This window comes from Cebus imitator, unplaced genomic scaffold (assembly GCF_001604975.1).
Source record: "Cebus imitator isolate Cc_AM_T3 unplaced genomic scaffold, Cebus_imitator-1.0 Scaffold81, whole genome shotgun sequence".
In the NCBI taxonomy this organism is placed as follows: Eukaryota; Metazoa; Chordata; class Mammalia; order Primates; family Cebidae; genus Cebus; species Cebus imitator.
The window spans coordinates 5,069,559-5,092,592 of NW_016107396.1; the positions used below are offsets into that span (position 1 = coordinate 5,069,559).

A 23,034-nucleotide genomic window follows, 5' to 3' on the forward strand; every position below is an offset into this window, starting at 1 on the left:
AATTCAAGATTCAAGATGATCTCACAGTGATCTAACATGCTATTACAACAAAATCCCTAGGCATTCCTAGGTGGACTTACACCATAAATATATGCAAGGGTGGTGCAAATACCTCAGTGATAACTTGTGACCTGAATAGGGAAGGAGAGATGTCTGGGCTAACCAAAACACCATCCTCAACTATAGATCTCTTTTTAGAAACCATGGCCATTCTGGAAACAAGAGTATTAATCTTACCTATGAACTTCTAAAGCAGTGATATGGTTTAGCTCTGTGACCTACTCAAATCTTATCTTGAATTGTAATCCCAACGGGTTGAGGGAGGGACCTGTAATCCCCACATGTAGAGGGAGGGTAGGTAATTGGATCATGGGGGTGGTTTTCCCCATGCTGTTCTCATGATAGTGAATGAGTCCTCATGAGATCTGATTGTTTTATAAATGTTTGGAAGTTCCTCCTTCACTCCTCTCTCTTGCTGCCTTGTGAAGAAGGTGCCTGCTTCCCCTTCCACCATGATTGTAAGTTTCCTGAGGCCTCCCCAATCATACAGAACTGTGAGTCAATTAAACCTCTTTCCTTGATTAATTATCCAGTCTCAGGGAAGTTCTTTATAGCAGTGTAAAGGTAGACTAATACAGGCAGTGATTTTGTAGAAGAATTTCATGAGACTCTTAAACCTCATCCAGATCCTCCATATGTGAAATGTCCATAAAATATTGGGGAGGGAAAAGTAGGCTCAAGCAGGACCAACTTGACTACTGCTCACAGATTCTTGGGGATATGGGATTGTTCTAACAGCTCCTCTGAAGTTAGTGAATCAACTTAACTGAACCGTTGAATTCCAGGGAGGCTCTTTTCCACTCTGCCCCACTCACTACATAGACCAGCTTCCCAGTTGTGCCTGTGTATATACACATAGCTCCCTCACACTGTGGTATATAATGAGAAATACATCCAGGGTCAGGGCATTCAGACCTGCCTCTATCTTAGGGAACATGCTGGGGACCAACTGATGGAAAGTGGGGTCAGCAAATTTGCCAGCAAGCATGAAGTGACCTTTTTCCTTGCTGTCTTTTCCCTATAACTTTAAGCTGTAAAATGAGCACCCAGTATCCAGGATGCACCTGTCTCTTAAAGCACAGAACATAGATTTAGCAGGATAAGTGAACAAAGTTGGTGCCCAAAACCTCAGAAAGAGAGTCCCCAGAATCTTTCCCTTTGATCCTGTTGCTTGCACTATTTTTGTTGTATTAAGCTGTTTCTGAAAGAGGAACGATCAGGCTTCTCGATTCACCAAGAGATCAAAGATTCTCAATTACTAAGATAAGGCGTTGTCTTTTCTTTGCACCTTTGAAGCTGTGCTATTTAAACATCACACCAAACTAAACTCAAAAGATCAAGCCTTATTCTAGAAAATTCCCTTTTATGCACATTCTTAACCATAGGAAGAAGTGTCTTTGTTAATTTGGCCTAGATCTAAGAAAAAAGGAATTCACTTGGCTATTTTTAAGCATAACTAACTAAACTCATAAAACAAAGGAAAATTCAGTCCTGACTGTGGAATGTGTTTTGGCCTGCATTCTCCAATCTTCACTTTAGTCTGTGTGGTAGAATGGGATATGGTTATTTAATCAGCTGCCAGCAAATTTTGGAGTGCCAATTTGGTAGCTCAGCCTAAATTCCAAATATTCGTGCAGTGTTTATAGCTTCATTCCAGTTCATCTAGTAGAGTCATGCTTTGGGTCAGATACCATAACTGAATGTAGAGGTTGAAGAGAAGGTGGTGGAGAATAGTACCAGAAAGTAAGAAAAGTCAACCATTTATTAAACTACTGGGATACAGTACAGTTGAAACATAGTATGCGTGAAGTCATAACTGCTTAAACCGTAGTTGTAAACCAGTTTGGTCTAATGAAAGATAGATTTAATTCTATGTTTTTAATTTTGATCTGGCTTTTGATAGGTAATTTCATTTACATTTTGATGAAACTCACATTTCATGGGTATGTCCTGATATTCTCAGTAGTCTACTGGTAGAATTTCAAATAGAAACTCATGCAAAATAGAATGTTTCGTGGCCTGGACATGGCAGAACACCTTGTAGTTATAGTGATAAATGTGATAATATCTTAAATGCTTCTAAACAGTACTTTCGTGTTGATCAGTTGAGAGAAGGGAAAGTGGTAGTGGCTGTTTTTCATGTTAGCCATTTTGAAAGTGTGTGCAAATCATAGTATCTCTAAAGGTCCTTTCCATGTAACTTAAATACATTTTTATCCATGTCTTCTCTGCTTAAAGGTGTATTTTCCGTACTCACTGCCAGTTCTAGTCTGTGTCTGTCCTAGTGAAGTTGTGGGTAATATTTTAAATATTTTTGGAAGCATCTTTTGAGTAGATACTGTTATAACCTAATTGATCAAAGAATAAGAGCAGCAAAAAAAAAAAAGAAAGAAAGAAAAAAAAGAATAAGAGCAGCAAATGTAACACTTACTTGTTAGAAATAAAGATAAACCTCAGAAATCTCTGTCTTGCATTGCTTACTGTTAAGCCAGGCTGTGTTATCTTAAAGAGCCCCATCTGATCTTATATCCCAGATAATTATGATTAATAATAATTAATCATAAAAATTAATCATAATTAATAATAATTAATCATCTATTGACATTTCCAGATTATTCAATTCCACTGTTATAAAAACGTTTTATAACAGTTATAAACTTTTTTAGTTCAGAGTTGTATGTATTTTTCTGTAGCTATTTTTCAAAATAAGGTACCAAAAAAACCCAACATTTGAAGAAAAAATTGCAAACTTTTAGTTTAACATAAGAATACATAATCAGTGGTTGTTAGCAGTTATTCAGCCTTTACAAAAATGTTCATATAATTTTATTGACTTGCATATTTGAATGTTTTTCTCAATGTTTTCTAATCCAGATTCCTATTTAGCATATATTAAACTCAAATAATAAAAATTTGCCTTTGTTTTATTTTTATTTAAATTATCAGTAGTTTTTAGACAATATATTAAAAATCCTTTTAAATAATTTTTATTTTTTACTAAAATAAACATCGAATAAACAGTAACAGTGTAGAGCATTACACTAATTTAAAAACTAGAACTTTTCAGAAAAATATAGAACACCAACTCACTTAAGAAAATGGCAAACCACCCTGAGGTACTCAGGACTGGTGCAATATCTCGACTATTTGAAGTGTTACAATATCATGCATACTCCAGATACGTAGCTATGGAAATTATTGACTGAGAAAGTGCGCTTTATACATTTATTTTCTGTAGTCTCCTCTGAATGTTTTTGAGTTGAACTGTTTATGTTAACAAGTGAGTTGCATAAGTGATTATTGAAGGCTGGGAAATGGCATTTTTTTTTTTTTCGAGGTTGCCCAACATGATGTACCTTTAAAGTTAGCTCTTTAAGTTTATGCCAAAAGTACCTGCCTTAACCTGTGCATTCAAATATTAAGAGAGTATGAGGGGCAGAGAGCAGCTCATCAATTTACCTACTTACCTCAAATGATTTAGTAAGGGAGGATAACTTAGGAGCTTTTTGAAAGAAATGCCTTATATACTCTTATTTCTTCAAGTCAGAAAACTCAGTTTAGTTTGTAGTTTATAACTGCCTTCCTTCTTTTTTATAAACAGTTTTTCAGATTCTGTGTTATTCCTTTTGTATCATTGACCCCTGGACAGACAAAATAGAGTTAGACTTCTTAAATAGAACATCCTGTGTATTGGCCTAGATCAGTCATTTATAACTGGGTTTCAACATGACAAGTTGCCAAAATTAATTTTTTTTTTCTGGCTATTAGGTGACTTCTGGGAATCTAAGCAGGAAAGGAAAAGTTTATCTGCTGAGCCTTTGCCTGGAAGGAAATGTGTACCTGCTGAAGCTGTTTGGTAAAGGAGGCCTTAGCATTTGTGAACAGGCTTAGATTCCATGTAGTGGAAAAAGCCACCGTGAAGCTAGTTGAGGTAGTTGAGGAAACTGAGGACTCCCCGGTCTTGGACCTCACAAGTCTTGATGTGAGAAAACTCTCTAAGAGAGGAAACTCAAGTCTCTGTTCAGCCTCCTTACTTTAGAGGGAACATAATTGATTCAGAAGCAGCTATTTGTTTGGAAATACCTGATATTTACAGAAAGTGACTAGATTCAAAATAGTAGTGTGGATTAAAAAGAGTTGCTTATAAAAGAGTGAGGTTGGCCGGGCACAGTGGCTCACTGTATTCCCAGCACTTTAGGAAGCTGAGGTGGGTGGATCACCTGAGGTCAGGAGTTTGAGACCAGCCTGGCCAACATGGCAAAACCCCGCCTCTACTAAAAATACAAAAATTTGCTGGGCATGGTGGCGGGCACCTGTAATCCCAGCTACTCAGGAGGCTGAGGCAGAAGAATTGCTTGAACCCAGGGGGCAAAGGTTGCAGTGAGCCGAGATCGCACCATTGCACTCCAGCCTGGGTGACAAGAGCAAAACTCCATCTCAACAACAGCAACAACAACAACAACAAAAGAGGGTTATAGAAATCTTATTTTGCAATATATATTGATAGCTTCAACAACAACAGAATACAGTGGGTGGGTCAGACACCGCTGCTTTTTGGGATGTACTAAATACCTACTGCTTTCTTCTTGTACGTGAATAGCTTTTGCCCTACACGATATCACCATTTTGCAACTCTCTCTTTTTACCACTTTTCCTTTATGAATTTTTGAGATGTTCATGGGCAAATTACTCATCAAGGTATCGTGCTAATGGCGACTTACTGAGGGACCTTGGCCATGGAAAATGGGTCTGGCTGGTTATGCAGAAGTCTTCTCATTAGAGTGGGCCTGGGGGCTACACTGAAGTGTGACTTTGGGCCTCCCTTTCTGTAACTTTACCTCCAGATCCCTTACTGTATCCTTACCATATCATGATGCCACATTCGTTTTTACCTGAACTCCAAGTGCTCAAAGTCTAACACCCACCCATGCAGTTCCCCATTCAGATCTTCTGCCTGTTTCCCCAGTCCATGCCCTGTGAATGAAACGGATGGCTTTCCCGACCTCTAATCAAAGCCTACCCATATTGATTTGTTCCTTCTAGTCCTTAGTATGTGCTACCTCTTCTTTTCTGTGGCGAAGTGTGACTAGCCAACAGTTATTTCCTCTATCAGTGGTATTTTACTAGGCAATTATTGGGAATAGAATGCTATCACCCAGTAGTGATAAATCTAACATTTCTAGTAGAAGATATAGGTGGATTAGTTACTTCCTGTGTCCTTCAAAGTGCACTAAGTCTGAGCCATGCTTTACTGCTGAAACATCCTAGCAGAGAGAAGTGGCTCAGGGTAGCCCTCTTGTGGTGGACATTCCCAGGATTCTTCTGGTGGCTAAAGAAAAGGTAGCCCCCAAACAGTCCTTTTATTATTTTGATTTTATTGTCATCATTATGAACATCCTCCAAGTCAAGAATCTGTACATAATACAATGAAATGCTAAAAACAAATTTGCAAAATATGAGCAAGCTCTGTTTCTATTTTTAAAATAGCCCACATTTCTCAAATATGTAACTGTTTGCTTGAGAATTTGAACCACTGCTTAAAAAGAACGGGTCATTCAAATGTGTATCTTTTGAATATTTTTGTCATCTGGAAATGCCTGTGCGTAAGCCCTATGACAGATCTTCTTGGCTAAAAAAACCTGTTGACATGTCATCAGCCTTCAGAATAGAAGAGAGCCAGCGTCCCATGATTCCAGGGATAAACATCTCCCACTGGAAAAATAGTACATTAGGTAGCAAGTAATAATCTAAACAGGTAACATCTATGGATAGTAAATATTCTGTGTGTGATCCTCATAATTTTATACCCCAAAATAGTATAAAATCTTCTTTTTAGGAAGATCAAAATTATAACACACAGTTGAAATTGCCATTCTAGAACTCAAATAACACAGGACTAAACTTGACAGAATCAGCTGTGGAACTGTATCAGAAGTCTGAAGCCTGGAACTCACCACTGGATAGTCTGAGTCAGAAGTCTGGAGGAGAGTTCCAGCATTGGTTTGTTTCATTTTCATTCTCTGTGTGATTATCATATACAGTAAGGGCTGAGTGAGAGTAACACTAAACCATGATTGCCTTGGTGGAATGCTGTGGGTACTCCCAGGAGAGACTCTCCAAATCTGTGAATTTATACCAGTGTAGTGGGCTACTCAGGAGGTGAACAGTCACACTACATGTCCTATTTCAGGGAATCACATTTCAACAGAGCCGACCAGACCTGTTGAAGACAAGGATTTCTTATTCTTCTTTGAGTCCTCTTGGTCTAACCGGCACAGAGCTGGTATTCATAAATACTTGTTAAATGGAATGTTAATTGAAGTACCCAAGACCTTAGGAATTAAAGATAATTTAAGACTCAAGAGTTTTGTTTTGCTAGGCCGGGTGCAGTGGCTCACACCTGTAATCCCAGCACTTTGGGAGGCTGAGGCGGGCAGATCACAAGGTCAAGATCTTGCTACCATCCTGGCCAACATGGCGAAACCCTGTCTTTACGAAAAAATACAAAAATTAGCTGGCTGTGGTGGCGCATGCCTGTAGTCCCAGCTACTCGGGAGGCTGAGACAAGAGAATTTCTTGAACCTGGGAGGCGGAGTTTGCAGTGAGTTGAGATCGCACCACTGCACTCCAGCCTGGCGCCTGGTGACAGAGCGAGACTCTGTCTTAAAAAAAAAATTTTTGCTAAACAACTGAGATCACATGATCTTAAAGTACTTTGAAAATTGCAAGGGGCAGACATTATTTAAGAAGGAAAGATCACTTAAAATATGTCCCTTATGTAGCCTTTTAACTTTAACACACAAAATATGTAGCCTTTGAACTTTAACACACACAAGAATGAGTTTAGGCTGGGGGCAGTGTGCTTCATGCCTATAATCTCTGCACTTTAGGAGGCCAGGGAGGGAGGGTCATTTGAGCTCAGGAGTTTAAGACCAGCCTGGGCAACACAGCAAGACCTTATCTCAAAAAAAAAAAAAATTAGCTAGGCATGGGGGCAAGTGTCTGTGGTCCCAGCTATTCAGGAGCCTGAGGCTGGAAAATTGCCTGAGCCCCAGAGGTTGAGGTTGTAGTCAGCCATGATCACATCACTGCACTCCAGCCTGGTTAATAGAACAAGATCATCTCAAAACAAAACTAAACTAAAACAAAAAAAGACAAGTTCAATTTTTTTAAAACTTGTTCTCTTTTTCAATCCTTTCTATCTTCTTTCCAGTGAAAATAGAAACACATTTCCCTTTTTATTGTTAAATATGTTTAAAGGGTAAAAGAATACACAATGGGAAAACAATACAAGCAAGAAGTCAGAAGCTCTCCAGTCTCATAACAACCAGGTTGTCATAGCAGAAAGAGAACAAACGAGTAACTGCTTTGTAACACTGCAGGATCATTCTGCAAACAGAAAACTAAAGATTAAATAAGTGCTGACATGCTTAAGGCCTTTACCTTCAGATTTTTTTAACTGCTAAGGTAAAATCTGTTTGCTTTTTTATTTTGACCCAGTGTTTATATTAGCTAAGCACATAAGCCTCTTTAGATAATTATCAAAATAAATACTCATTTATATGACTCTTATGTCATACTTGGAAGACAGAGTATCATCTCTCTCATTTGGACATAGAAGAAAACTGAATTTAAAATTTGCCAAAGACAGAAATCAACTTCTCAGTCTCTTCTCATATCCAGCATTCTTATTTAAATTTTCTTCCCTTCACTTTTTGGAATTTTAAACTTCAAGCCACTCCACCAGGAATGAGAAGACCTGGATTCTATTCTTGGCATGGCCAGTAAGTGGCTTTGTGACCTTGAGCAGATGACGTACCATCAGGGCCTCTTCCCTCAACTGTAAGATGAGAAGTTTAGCTAGATGATTGCAGAAGTTCTTTCTGGCTCCAAAATTCCCTAAGTCTGGAAACACCTGCTAGTGACATTTATGCCCGCAGTATTTCTCTTCTGCCCTTTTCAAAATGTTTTTTATTGTGGCTTAATATTATTATTAATGTAGATTTTCTTTTCCAGTTCTCTTCAGAATTTTCTTTTTTGTTTTTTGACAGCAGGTGGTGTTTCCATATTTATTTTAATTAAGTGTCATTATGTACATTTCTTTACATATCTGTTATACATTGAAATAAGATTAGTATCTCATCAGTTATGAGTGATGTAATTCTTTCTAAAACATAGGGCAATCATTTGTGAATTTCACATTTGAAGATTTAAATGTTCAAATGGTTTAAAGATAAACTTTGTTACACAACAAATTGCATTTTTTTTTTCATAAGGTTTTCAGTCATTCTGACACCTGCTTGAAAATCTCGGACAGTTCAAGATATCTGAATATAATTGTAGGACTGAGGATACCAGCACCAATCTTTTAAATCCACTCATTTTATGTACATAATTGTGGACACCTTTAAAAGCTTTCTTAAATGAAAAAAGTTTTCAAGGGAAAGTCTCAAAACCTGTGCTGAACATTTTTTGCCTTTGCACTCTATCATCTCATTGTCTTACTTTCTATCTTTTGGGTATGAAATATGGCATGAAAATTATATATAAATAACATATAATATAAATTTTATACATATGTATAATTCAATACAAAGGTTGGCAAATACTAGGATAAGTGGTAAACTTGGAGTAAACTTTTTGTCAGAGACTTTCACTAGTTTTTGACTCTGTATACAATTTAAGATCAGCTTTGTCATGAAGAAGATGAAGCACTTGCAGTTCCTGGGACATCCATGAAAAAAGAGATTGAAATGGGTAGTATTGAGTACACTATGAAGTATAACCCAATGTAACATCTCTTATAACTTAGACACATACTATCTGAATTTTTCATAGGATTTAGAAAATAGTCTTAATTTGATTTACAAGTGATACATGGAAGTTAAGAATTTTGTAGTAGAAAAAAAGGTAAAGGAAACAATGTTTTTTGTTTTGTTTTTCTGAGACAGAGTCTTGCCCTGTCACCCAGGTTGGAGTGCAGTGACGTGATCTCCGCTCACTACAATTTACGTCTCCCAGGTTCAAGCAATTCTCCTGCCTCAGCTTCCCAAGTAGCTGGGATTACAGGCCTGCACCACCACGCCCAACTAATTTTTGTATTTTTAGTAGAGATGGAGTTTCACTATGTTGGCCAGGCTGTTCTCGAACTTCTGACCTCAAGTAATCCTCCTGCTTCAGCTTCCAAAAGTGCTGGGATTATAGGCGTGAGCCACCCTGCCCCACCGGAAACAATGTTAACATAATTCTGTATTGATGTTTTTGGGCAACTCCCTCCTCCCACTCTTCTTCTCTCACAGAATCTTCTTCCTAGCCTCATAAGTATAGAGGTAGGCATGAGCTACCCTTTATTGTGTGCTTGGCGCTATATATATTCCTGCATATTCTTATGGCCTCTTGAAGTAAATATAACTATACCTTTAAGGAGGAAACAGGTGCAGATCACACAGATAAGTGGTGGCAGTAGGACTGAAACCTAGATCTCTGTGACAAAATTCCATGGTTTGCAATCAGAGAAACCAGTTTCAAGCCCTTTTCTTCCACTTGGGTCCATTTCTATGAACTTTTGCACTATGCTTTACCACTATGAGCCTTGGGTTTTTCAGTAAGATCAGGTTATCAGTATGTACAGACAGAATTGCTATAAGGGTGAACTCAGATAAAGGTCTGTTTAAAGTACTTAGCACAGAACCTTGTAGAGAGTTGTCCTTCAGTGAATAATCACTATTATTACTATAACTGTCACTGTTGTTATGATTGCTGTTGAGATTATGATGTCAGGCTTTCCAGACAATTGTCTGGAAAGTTCCGTTCTATTGTCCTACATGTATTAAAGTCCTACTATGAGCAGGTTACAACTACTAAAGTGTAGCTCCTCATGAAATGTTTATCTGGAAGTAAGTGAAAATAATGTGAGTGAAGTTGTATTGCTTTAAAGACTACCAGGGAAGCTCTTCAGACTTGAAGATAAGACCTTATTATTTAAACTTGTATATTTGCAGAAAGTTAGGCACAAAATTGCTCTAGAGACTTTTTTGACTAAATTAAACCAAATATCATCAGATGTCTGTGTGTACAAAGCCACAATAAACCTGGAAATGTCCCTGGGGAGGCAAGAGCTCCTAGCATTTCAGAACAGTCTGATTTGATCATCATTTAGAGAGCTCTTCCATACCTTTGGGATGTTTTCTTTTCCTATGGCTGCAGCACATTTTAATGGAAAACAAGCCCATAGGTGTCTCATTTGAGGGGTGGGGGTGTTTGTGTGTTTTGCCTTCCCACAGTAAGAAATCACATCCTTCCCTGTGGGCTCTGATTTTCTCTAATGTAAAGATGTTGCTGTTATTGTAGATAAAAGCAACACACTGTCAGAATCACAGAGAGCTAAGAGGTTGGAGTTTACCTAGGTCCCATTTCCATTGTATTTGAAGATAGAAGTTTGATAAGTTTTCACAGATCTTTTGAGAGCACATAATATATATAATTAGGCTACACGTTTTTCTGCCACACCCAGATGCAAACTTCTAAAGAAGTACGCTGCAGAGTACATCCTGCCACCAGCTGAGGAGAAAGAGAGAAGTATGGAAGAAGGGAGATAATTCTTGCCTGTTAAAAAAATGAGTTCACTTTCCTAATAAAATAAATCTAAAATTGGCCATTGTCATCGTGTGATGTTAACAACCAGTTCTTTGGGCAAGTTTGAAAATACTGGGCTCCATTATAAAAGCTAAAAATGTCCTGGACCTGGAGTTGTTTACCCAGAGCATGAGCTGCTCTAAAGTTACAGAGCTCTGGTTGGAAGAGGTGGCTTGAAGGCCGCCTCCAAGTAACTGACGTCACAGTAGTCTCAGCTGCTACTGTGACACTAAGCTGAGCAGCTTTTTGACTTGTAAAAGTGGTGAAGGTTTCAAAGGGACTTGTCAGTACTGCTCTGTGGAATGGTTGGACTTATTTTGCATCCCCTTTTCTTGTAAAGAATAGAGATTCACCGAGCTGAGACTTTTCTCTTTAAGACAGCTAGTCCTCCACTCTACTTCCTTCCATTGCTAGATTGACCAGTGGTCTAGCATCCATAGGATTTCTCCCCAGTGCAAACAGGTATGTTTCTTTCTGGCAAGTTTACAAGCAAGTGACTAATAATGGCAGGATACAGAGGGGCTGCTGTTGAGATGTTTCAAATTACGCATGCTGTTTAAGTGGAGCGTAATTTCAACATCTGTCTCTGCTGTTGTCTGTGTCTGGGCTTAAAAACAGTGGGCGGGGTGCATAACAGATTGTACTGACTCTTAGGAAAAATGCTGTTCAGCTGCTGCGGGTAGGTTTCCCAACTCTGGACTGACAGTACCATTCGCTGTCTGAGACTCTGTTTTTCCAACACTGCTTCTCAGTTCTTTGAAAAGCACTTTGCTCATCATTGATTTTCACTAAGTATGTTTATTTGAATGTGGTTTTTTAATTAGTATGAAGACTTTTAACATTTGCAAATGAAAGTTCACAATCCTTGAGACTGTTGGTATTTGAAAATTGCAGCGAAAAATAAATTTTAGTTTTATCTAAGGTGGTGGGGGATTCACTGTAGAGTGTTTCTGTAATTTGAGCTGACGTCTATGCCATTTATAATTGGATAATCTATGGTTAGGAGGGAAGCTTACCACTATGTATTTTGTTCATGATAGTTTGTTTTAGACATTTGTTTACTCAAACCAGACGTTTGCTTTTAAAGTTTGCGTTTTTTAAGTAAAATCAGTGTGCTTACAGCTTGGATGTTTTCTAATTTGAGTAAAGAAAACAAGGAAGAAGATAATTAAATGAGACAATAAAGTTGATTCATTTGGAATTGCATGTGGTAGTGTCTCTTTGACTTTGTTGGAGCATGAGGAATGTGTGGAAATAGCAATAAACAGCAATGAAAAAAATTTCCCTTTTACCCCGTAACAAAATCAAATCATGGTGGTCTTTCGAAAGATTCAGTTGCAAGTGAAAAACAGAGAGGAATGAGATCTATTAGTTGAAATAATTCAAGTGATTCATTATAGCCTGGAGAAAGGGATAAATAATTTAGGGGGTAAATGGTACATTACTCTGATACGTTATAGGCCTGGAAATTCCTAATCCCTCAAAGTTAATCAGAAGTAAAGCATCTTCAGGCCAAATGAGTATTCTAGGAATTATGAGAGTAGCAGCACCTATTATGTGTGGCATTTCTATAGGAATATGTATCCTCTTATAAATGAAAAGTCTTTAATTATATGAAAAGTGATATGTTTAGCAAAAGGAAAAAAGGACAGCAAGAAACAAGTACTCTAAACAACAATCTAAAAAGAGAGAAGCAGGCCGGGCGTGGTGGCTCACACCTATAATCCTAGCACTTTGGGAGGCCGAGGTGGGTGGATCACCTGAGGTCAGAAGTTCAAGACCAGCCTGGCCATCATGGGGAAACCCCATCTTTAATAAGGAAAAAAAAAAAAGAGAGAAAAGTAGACATGGAGCAGCCACCCCTAAGGAGTGCTGTTGAGTTTGTTTGGCTATAATCCAGTTTTCAGTGGGCGAGATGGAGGTTGAAAGGGAGTGACCAATGTGCCCTAAGAATGGAGCCCCTCTCAGAGAAAGAATTGCTGCCATGTCCAAACTGAGGATAATTTGGGGGATGAAAAAAATTTCTTGTGAGACTTGTATGTTACTCTTAAAGTTTGCTTACTGGTAGGGCCGGAAGGCTAGCAGAACTATTTGCCTCTCATCACCATACTTACGCAACCCACTCACAACTCTTTATAATTCTGGCTTTCAGCCCTTGGAAAGGGGAAGTAAGTTAAAAAGGATTATGCAATGCTGGTCTAGAGTTGGGGTGTGTAACTAAGTAATGCAGCTCACTCTGTCCTTTTACATTTGCTCTAATAAATTTTTATTCCGAATGGAATTCTAGAAGGAACAACATAAGCCAGAGAGTCAAAGAGATATGGGGTAGGGGCACAGATAGCAGAAATCCTTCCTTCTCTCCCACATAGATGCCAGTATCTGTGGGAGAAAATGAGTGACAACTAGGAACAAAAAGAACTTTTATTTTTGCCCCGGTAGAGAGCACTTAAATCAAGTTTTGAATCTGCTGAACCACTTCACACCATAACTTCTCATTAAGAAACATTATGTCTCTACAAAGTTGCCCCTTTAGTTTGATTGTTATGTAATATTTAAGTCAGATTTATAACAAAAGCAGCTTTACATAAGATTTGTTCAACTTTTTACTAACAATAAAACTTCTTTAAATACTTAATGTGACATGTATCCTTAAAATACTTGAAAAAGGCAAAAGGCGATCATGGAGAAGATGAGCGTTCACAGTTACATTTGCCTCTATCTCATTTTAAAATAAAGATCAATATAATCAGGTTTTTTTCTAGATAACAACAGGGAGAGGGATAGATGAAGAAAAGAGAAGAGAAAGGGAAGGAGGGAGGAAAGACAAGAAGAGGGAGGGAGGGAACAAGGGACGGAAGGAAGAAAACAAGAAGCAAGTATGTATTAGGCATTTGCTATGACAGAGCAGTGTTTAGGCACTTCTCTTAAGCATCTTCCCTTTTGCTCATTTAATCCCCAAAACAATTCTATGGCCCCCCACTTTAGATTTAGAGGTGGAAGCAATATGTTTGGCTGTATTACATCTAACATTATATTTATGACAAGACTAAGATTCTAATAAGGCTAAATCCTTCCACAAAAAAATTGGCACAGATATTGCTCTATAGAAATGTTCTTGCAAATGCTTGTTTTTGATCCATAACTATTACATTTTTTGGCACTAGCAGTTGCTCTGGGCCTGGAAAGGAAAAGCTCCATAGATTGGCTCTTCTCCATATTAAGTGATGAGTTTGGCTCTTTGCAAATAGGTGCAGGATTCAGTCTGCTTCAGGACTGTTACCTGGGTTTAGATATAGTCCTTTTACCAGGGGCAAGACTTATTCAGAGTATTCCTGGATGATCTTCTGATAGGTTAAAAAGAGAACGGTCTGGCATCTTTCAACAGTCATGTGGAAGCAGTTCAAAAAGAGTTAGGAATAGAAGGAAAAATTGGAGCCTTTTGCTACATAATTGTAGAAAAGACTTTATGGTGATTTCTGAACATTTCCAGTGTTTAAAGACAGTTGGGATAAAACATGGAATATCATAGCTCCTCTTTTCCAGGTAGCTTGAAATTAGTCCTCATCTTTTTTTAGCTTCTTTGGTTAAATCTGCAGTTATCTCTTATTATCTCAAACCACACCATTCTTCCTAAGAAGTTCCAGTGGCAAGTACTTTCTAGTCAGCAGGGTAGTTTCACCACACAGTTAATTACATATAGTTTTAAAGCAGTCTGCTAGTTTCAAGACAAATATTATCTGCATTTCCTATGAAAGATTGTTAGATGAACCTAAAAGATTACTAGGTAATCAAGATCAATGGAAATTAGATTAGCTAAAAAAAAAAAAACTATGTTCTTTACTATCTTCATTTTGTTTGCTCTTCATTGACATTTATTATGGCAAGTACTTGAGGTTACTGGCTTATAAGAGGGAAAGACAGAAGAAAGGAGTGATAGAGGGGGTGGAAAACTGAGGTTAGAAATTGAGCATGGCTAAGTAGATAAAATGAGACATGATAGCACCTTTAACAGATCTGAAATTATATATTTTTCTTGACTGAATTAATCATAATAGTTAGTGCCAAAGACATAGGAAAAAATTATCAAAGTGTCTTTAGCAAATAAAGTTTGAGAGTAGAGTTACAATATAGATTCCAAAATTATTAGGGTGTTTTTGAAGGTAGAACCCTGCATATATAGCTAATTTTTTTATTCTTATTCTATTCTAATTCATTAACTGTGACTCAAAAAAATATATGTTCAAAACTGTTTACCACTCAGATATGTATGTTCAGAACAGTCTGACAAAAATAAAATTAGTCTTCGATATTTACCTTATATTTAGGATATTAAATATGCCGTTATATTCTGTGAATACAAAATTGGCACTTGCTGCTTGGGTATGTGGGCTTAATTTGGCAATGCCAGAACCCACAAAGCTACTGACTATTGGGATCTTTGTCTGTAATTAGCATAAGCTGCCACCAGTAAGTCATAGCAATTGATAATGGCCTAGTGACTGAAAAGTTAGACATCTTGTAGGCATAATTATCTTACACAGAGATTCAAACATTTTAAACACGCTTTTCTACCTCCTAAAAAGGCACATGACTAATACAAAATTATTTTTAATTGAAGTCAAAACAAAATTTTGTAAAGCCAAAAATAGAAAACTTTTTTAAATTTCTCAAAATACTTTGGATTCAGTATGCCATTTAATCTTTTTTAACAGCTCTATGACTGTTAATGTAAAAATCTAAATCTCAGAAATTTTAGACTTGTACCAGAGTTACATAGCTGGTATTTTAAATTGTCACTTCAAACCTTAAATACACATATGTTGAATGCTAGAAATTTCATTATTTTAGTCACTACTTAATGTAATAGAGGATTCCCTGAAAACTGAGCTACAAGTTTTCTTCACTTCTCTGTATTCAATTTCCTAAGCAGTTTATGTCAGGTGTATAGTCTATTCAAAGGAAAAGAGATTATGGATAAATTTTAACATATATTTCACAGTATAGTTTTGATGCTTCTAGATTTTCCTTTATGAAGTGACATAATGAATTTTTAAATATAATTTAGGTTAGCTTCTGGATGGTACATCAGTCCCAAGTGGACTACCAACTTTGGGGCCTTAATAAGTAACACAGTAATGACATTTGGCACAGGCTTGATCTCTGAATGTAGAATTAAGATTGCAACCCAGCTCTGGCTCAGGAATTTAAGTCATAAGAATATATAATCAGGTTGTATTAGAACCAAAAAAATAATTTTATTGCAGCAGAATCTGCCACAGTGTGTAGATGTGACCATACATTTGAGTTGTATACTTCTACTCTTAGATATCCATGAAAAAATCTATTTTTAGAATAAGTGGTTAAAGGAATGATTGTCTCACATGTGCATTTAATTATCTTGTCCACTATAATTTTGCTGTCTGGTCTCTGAAAGGGAAAAAAAACTTTGGACAATACTTATTACTTTATTGACTGTGTTAGTTTCTTCTTCTTAAGTAGACTCTTGTCATCTCTTTTCTTTTGAGTCCAATTTTCCTATAGTTTGTTTATGTCAGTGGCTCGACAAAATGATAAAATATATTTCCAGAAAGCACATAGATTTGGAACTCTCTCTTGTTATGTTTATATTAGGCTTTATTTTAAAGGCAAGTGAGACTGCTTCAAATAAAACAACTTCAAGCTTCCAAGAAACAGTTAAGAGGAGGCAGAGAGGAGCAGAAACACTTCTTCACTGACACTGACACTGTTGCCATGGACCTACATAAGCAGCGGGAGAACACAGAGACTAACTGGCATAAGGAAAAGATGGAATTACTGGACCAGTTTGACAACGAAAGAAAGGAATGGGAAAGTCAATGGAAGATTATGCAGAAGAAAATAGAAGAGGTACAAGTTAATTTGTTGTGGATGTACTCTTATGTTTAAGTGCAGGATGACTGTTTTTATTGGAAACTTTTTATTTTCCTTAGTCCACCTAAAAGGTACATTTCTCAGTTTTATTAGAACAAAAACAGCATAATCTTACTCAATGGTATTGTAAGGATTATCTTATATCATTGCATGAAAATTAAGCATTTCAAATGTCACTCTAAAATGTTTCAACTTATTATTTTCTGGCCAGAGAGCCTTTTTATCAAAAGTGAGGTATGTATTTTGAGTGAGTTTTCAAATACCAGGGCCAGGAGTAAAATACAAGAAAGATATATTTGGTGGGACATAGATTAGCAAAATTATAATTGGGCATTAGAACATAGATCCTTCCTAAGAAGATTTATGAGTAATGTCTATTAAAGGAAATTACATTTTAGATAACTCATTATAATCAAAAGGAGTATCATATATCAAACAGAAAATGGCAGTGGACATGAGATTTATTCTTTCAAGGTATGCACATTTATTGGCACATTTATTGGAAAAGAGGTTATGAAAAATAACATATCATGAGTCTGACACAGTCATTTTGTTCCCATTAACCCTCCCTCAGTCCGTTGACCCTGAAATGTTTCCTTCAAGCATTTGTATTGATGTATATTCAAGCTTTTGCACCAACTGCAAATAATTTATGCTTATCTTGCTTTCTTTTAGTAACATCCATAGTATTGACTTTATATGGTTTTGTGTGCATTACCAAAGTTGTTATTTTAAGACTTCTTGACCTTTTTTGCAGGCAAAGTAAGTGCTTTATGTTTTCATAGTGCAGTCATTTTTCTTATTAACAGCCATGTAACTGACTGTGAATAAAATATGAATTGGCATAGTAGGAAGAAAACTGAAGAAAAGTAGCTATCAAGCCCTTCCTCTAAAATAGAGCTGAGAAGGCAGGCATGTAGTGTATGATGAGGGATTAAAGGAGAATATACTTCTAGTCCCTCTATAGTTTGGAAAATGTGTCCTGCTTGCTCCTTTAACTCCTCTACCCATACTCAGATTGTATCAACAAAGAGCTGTCCCGGTCAAACCAGAATCCAAAACTCCAGTTCAACAGAAACTGATCTGTAGTCATAGGTCATTGGCTCCCACATGTTTGGGAAGTTCAGTTCATAACAGTCTCAGACAATTCTAGCATCCAAGCAAAATAACTAAGGGATGCAGAATTCGTCTAAGCCAATTTTTAAAGCCGTGTAGTTAAAAGAAGCTGCTGTCTGATTAAATTGATTACTGTCCAATAATTAATTATTCTGACAATTCTATAGCGTTCATCTAAGGTAAATATTAGCCTTATCAATTAGCAGGCACAAAATATGCTTTAGACATCAAATTATACCTCATAGAGATAACATCCCTTTCCGGGGAGATAGAAGGGCTGTCACATCTTTTTCATCTTGGAGAGTAGCTGTAGTGCTGTTTATGTTTTACTTCCTCTACTATACAGCTCCAGAGCTGGGAATTTGTTTAGATAATGTACTTACTCCTAATGCCTGTAGATAATGCTTTTCAATAAAGACTTGGATACCAGCACTGTGCTGCCCTTACTAATATATATGCCAAACATTTATAAAACATACCTTCTTATAGGCTTCAAAGCTAGGGGTAAAAAGAAACAAGAGAAACGTTTCTTCACATGTCACAGAGAATCCATATAATTTTTTAAACTAAAATTAAGAAGTCAACACTTGGAAAAATAACCTCATGCCATGAGCATAACTGTTTTTGTTTAACATTTATCACAAAGTTCTCTGTGTTAAATCAGATGTAAATTATTAAGCCATGTACTGGAGAATTGTAAATTCCCAGGAATGCACATATATCTTCAGTGATTTTAAGTGATAATGTCTAATGAGAGGATACAGTATTGGCTATTAAGATGCTCATGGTTCTGTGTTCAGCCATTATCCACAATCATTGCATTTGCTGTGACAAAACCAACTTGTTCATACTTGGATTATTTGAAACTTGGAATAATCCAGATAGAAACTCTGGATAGAATTTATAGACATCTGGAATTTTTTTTCACACTGTAGTCTCCTGCCTGTATCCTTTGATAGAATAATCAGATAACCATTGACAAGGGCTGAGTACCAAGTAATTTAGATTCCCTAGAACAAAATCGTTTTCCATCAATAACACTGTTATTTGTTTATTCATACGTCACCTAAGTCACCAAGAAAATTTAAGATGGCATAAAATTAGGTATAATGTAAAATATGCAAAAACAAAAATGGAAAGATGAGCTGAAGACAGGAGGAAGGATCGTATGTGAAATGTACCAGTGATTCTTTCTAGTAACTAACAAAAATTATCAGGTGCATGTATCTTCAAATTCAAATGATAAGGCAAATTTATTTCCCAGGAATACCATGTTTTCCTCCTGGTTTTGCAACTAAAGCAATTTTTTTTTTTTTTTTTTTGACGGAGTTTCGCTCTTGTTGCCCAGGCTGGAGTGCAATGGCGCGATCTCGGCTCACCGCAACCTCCGCCTCCTGGGTTCAGGCAATTCTCCTGCCTCAGCCTCCTGAGTAGCTGGGATTACAGGCACACGCCACCATGCCCAGCTAATTTTTTGTATTTTTAGTAGAGACGGGGTTTCACCATGTTGACCAGGATGGTCTCGATCTCTTGACCTCATGATCCACCCGCCTCGGCCTCCCAAAGTGCTGGGATTACAGGCTTGAGCCACCGCGCCGGGCAGCAATTTTGTTTTCACCCATGACATCTCAAAAACAGGACAATGTCACCAACGCCATCCTTAAATTTAACATGTCACTTTTTAGGGTTGCTTCTTATAATATCCCTCAAGGTCAGCCCAAATCATAATGCCCACAGAAGTTCAGTAATTTGGCAGGGACGAAACAATCAAGGCATGGCTTCAGTTTGATGCTATCCTGACTTCATACAATAAATACTAATAAATTTATAAGCATTAGAAAAATAAATGCACATATATTTTTCAGGCATCAATTTCTAGTGCTTCTCTCAACTGAGTTATTGGTATGTATTAAGCAGCAATAAATCTATTATATTGCTTGAATAATACATGTGGTGTAGATGTTGATGTGGCTGTTAAATATAGAGTCATTTGACAGTCTCTTGAAGTTTGACAAGCTTTTACATGACTCAAGACTAAAGAGAAAGCCACTTCTTTCCTCTATTCAGAAGTGAACCGAATGAGTGTGTGCAGGTTTAACTAAGATCTCATAAAGAAGTTATTTGGGGTCTACTTTAATACAGACTAATAGATGATCAAAACCTTGCAGTTATATTGTATCATGTAGGGTATTGTCATATTTGTTTTAATCTAGATGAGAAACTTTTTAGAAATGTGTATCACCTTGACAATTTTTTAAGATCTCAGTAATATTTAGCCCTCATCAATGTAATTGACCAATCAAAGGAAACATCCTTTGACGGACATGTGACTATTTAGGGACCAGAAAAAGTTGACTTACTATATGAGATTGTCAAGCATTTATTTAGACAGTTAAATGTTAGTGTACAAGTAGGACCAGACATTTTAAAACTATGACTTTACTGTTAAATTCTTACTACACCCTAAAAGCAATTAGGTAGTATGGCCAGTAATTGATTCAGGTCATTCTAATTTTGTGACAGTGTTTCTGTATTTATATACAGATACAGATTTATTTTATTTTTGAATGAGTTGATGGCTAGTCAGAAAGACTTAGCATCCATGTGTTGCCCTGCTAAAAGTAGCCTTCATGTTTCATCAAACTTGTTCCAGCTAATCCATATTTGAGAGGCACTATTTAGAGGCAAAAGCATTAATACCCAGGTAGTATATTTGAATAAGGCAAAGAGAACTAAAAGCAGTTTGCTTAGTAGCAAGAATATTAACAAAGTGAATTAGGGGAAAAGAAATTTTAATTTTGTTTTCTTACAGCTTTGCCAGGAAGTAAAGCTTCGGAGGAAAATCAATACGAATGAACGTGCTAAGATCATTGATCTTTACCATGAGAAGACCATTCCAGACAAAATAGTAGAATCTTCCCCAAATTACCCTGATGTAGGACAATGTGAATTTACAAGGATGAATCTCAAAGATGGTCTGAGAAATGAAAATAAAACAGAGCAGAGCTTAGTCAGTGGAGGAAATCAAATGTGTAAGGAACAAAAAGCAACAAAAAAATCAAAAGTAGGGTTTTTGGATCCTCTGGCTACAGACACCCAAAAAGAATGTGAGGCCTGGCCTGACCTGAGTACTTCTGAGGAAGAGAACAAGAGCTGCTCTGGCGCCCTCAATACAGTAAGTAAGATGTGATTGGCCTGGCACTGTTTCTAAAGAAATATTTACATTTCAAAGTGCTAACGTGATGTTGCTTATATGTGTAAAGGCTCTTGAAGAACTTGTGAAGGTTAGTGAAGAACTGTGCAGCTTTCAAGAGGAAATTCAAAAGCGGTCTAACCATAGAAGGTAGGCAGATACATCTGATTATTTTAGATTGGTAAATCAAAAAGAATATTATTTTTAATGAGTCCAAACTGCTTCCTCCTCCATACATGTAAGAACTAGTGAGTTATTAAAATGCATTATCTAGGGTGGGAGATAGAAACTTTAATTTTTTGTTTGTTTGTTTGTTTTTGAAATAGAATCTCGCTCTGTTTCCCAGGCTGGAGTGCAGTGGGGTGAAAGCTCGCTGAACCCACTGCCTCCCAAGTTCAAGCAATTCTTCTGTCTTAGCCTCCCAAGTAGCTGGGACTACAGGCACAAGCCACTATGCTCAGCAATTTTTTTTTTTTTTTTTTTTTTTTTTGTATTTTTAATAGAGACAGGATTTCATCATGTTGGCCAGCCTGGCCTCGAACTCCTGACCTCAAATAATCTCCCTGCCTCAGCCTCCCAAAGCACTGGGATTACAGGTGTGAGCCACCGCACAAGGCCAGAAACTATCATTGTATATTTCTCTGTTCACTAATTCTTAAAGCAAATCTTCCAATTCTCTTTGTAATCTGACTGTTAGTAACTCTTTACTCTTTTTGGTGTTTAAGGTAGCCCTTCCATAAAAAATTAGTAAGTGGGCCAGGCACAGTGGCTCACGCCTGTAATCCCAGCATTTTGGGAGGCCGAGGCGGACAGATCACCTGAGGTCAGGAGTTCGAGATCAGCCTGACCAACATGGAGAAACATCATCTCTACTAAAAATACAAAAAATTAGCCTGGTGTGATGGCACGTGCTTGTAATCCCAGCTACTCAGGAGGCTGAGCAGGAGAATCACTTGAACCCGAGAGGCAGAGGTTGCAGTGAGCCAAGATCGCACCATTGCACTCCAGCTTAGGCAGTACGAGCAAAACTCGGTCTCAAAAAAAAAAAAAAAAAAAGTAACCTCTAAGGTAGTTCTTTCGCATTCTGAGCATTTGAGCAATGAGAGTGTGCAACTGAGCTAATTCAGTTAAATGTATCATTAAATGATGTCAGATTTAACAGTGTGGCATTTTGATTATATAATCATGTTCTGAAATGTTTAATGCTTAAGATTACTTTATTTCACTTCAATTAGTATTTCTATATTGGAGGCCTACATAATTTTCAGAACAACATATTGTAAATATGTACATGTGCCACACCAAAAAAATGCTGTTTCCGTTTGGAAATGGTATATACTTATAACAGTAAGTTTTAACCAAATTAACAGATACATTTGAATTCTCTGCAAGTTAAGTAAAGATAGATTATTCTAGGATCAACATTTGTCTCTCCTCATGGGGCAGTATGCTTCATTTAGAAAGCTACACAAATGTATTCCCTTTTCATTAGTTGTTAGGAAGCTCAGAATGTTTGTGCTGACTTGCAATATATTTTCTTAGCCAAACATGTTTTAAACATAACTTTGTCCTCTATTTGCCCATTTAGTTTTGCTTCTATTCTCTGTTAATAGGTATTTAGCCACATTTTCTTGTAAATTATCTCATTTTTTTTATAATTTGAAGAGGTATAAATACGATATACGTGTATCCGTGTGATTAAGATTGAATTGTGATATTTAGATTTTTATTTACTGTAACTCAGAAAATTTACTTGCCAATTTTATTCTACAAATCACACATAATAAAAAATTCTTATTGTCACCGCATGACCTTTAGAACAAGGTTTAAGATATTTAGTTTGTAATTCAGACATTACAATTTGACATGACCTAATGTTTCTCTCTTATTTTTCATTATCCTCCCCACTCTGCTTTATAATTCATCCATATCAAAGTACTCATTTTCCTTTGAATAGCCATAGTTTTTAACCACATCTCACTTTGCCTGTATACCTTTTACTCAAATCATCCAAAAAATTTTTTCTTTTTTTTTCAAGGCCAAATAACACCTTCCATTGGGAATTACTCATGCCTCATTGCACTTTTATTTAGATTTCTATCTTACTATTTAAAATGTTA

The 23,034-nt window shown here is 36.8% G+C and overlaps 1 protein-coding gene across 1 annotated transcript in view; it reads left to right on the top strand.

The window, feature by feature from the left end:
* The window catches only part of KIAA0408 (KIAA0408 ortholog), a 30,788-nt gene that overhangs the window by 2,478 nt on the left and 5,276 nt on the right, over positions 1–23,034 (top strand). Inside the window, exons 2-4 of the mRNA XM_017533317.2 lie at positions 16,327–16,581; positions 20,534–20,896; positions 20,985–21,064. Of these exons, the coding sequence (XP_017388806.1) occupies positions 16,447–16,581; positions 20,534–20,896; positions 20,985–21,064 (578 nt within the window). The 5' untranslated portion in view covers positions 16,327–16,446. The remainder of the gene's footprint in view (positions 1–16,326; positions 16,582–20,533; positions 20,897–20,984; positions 21,065–23,034) is intronic.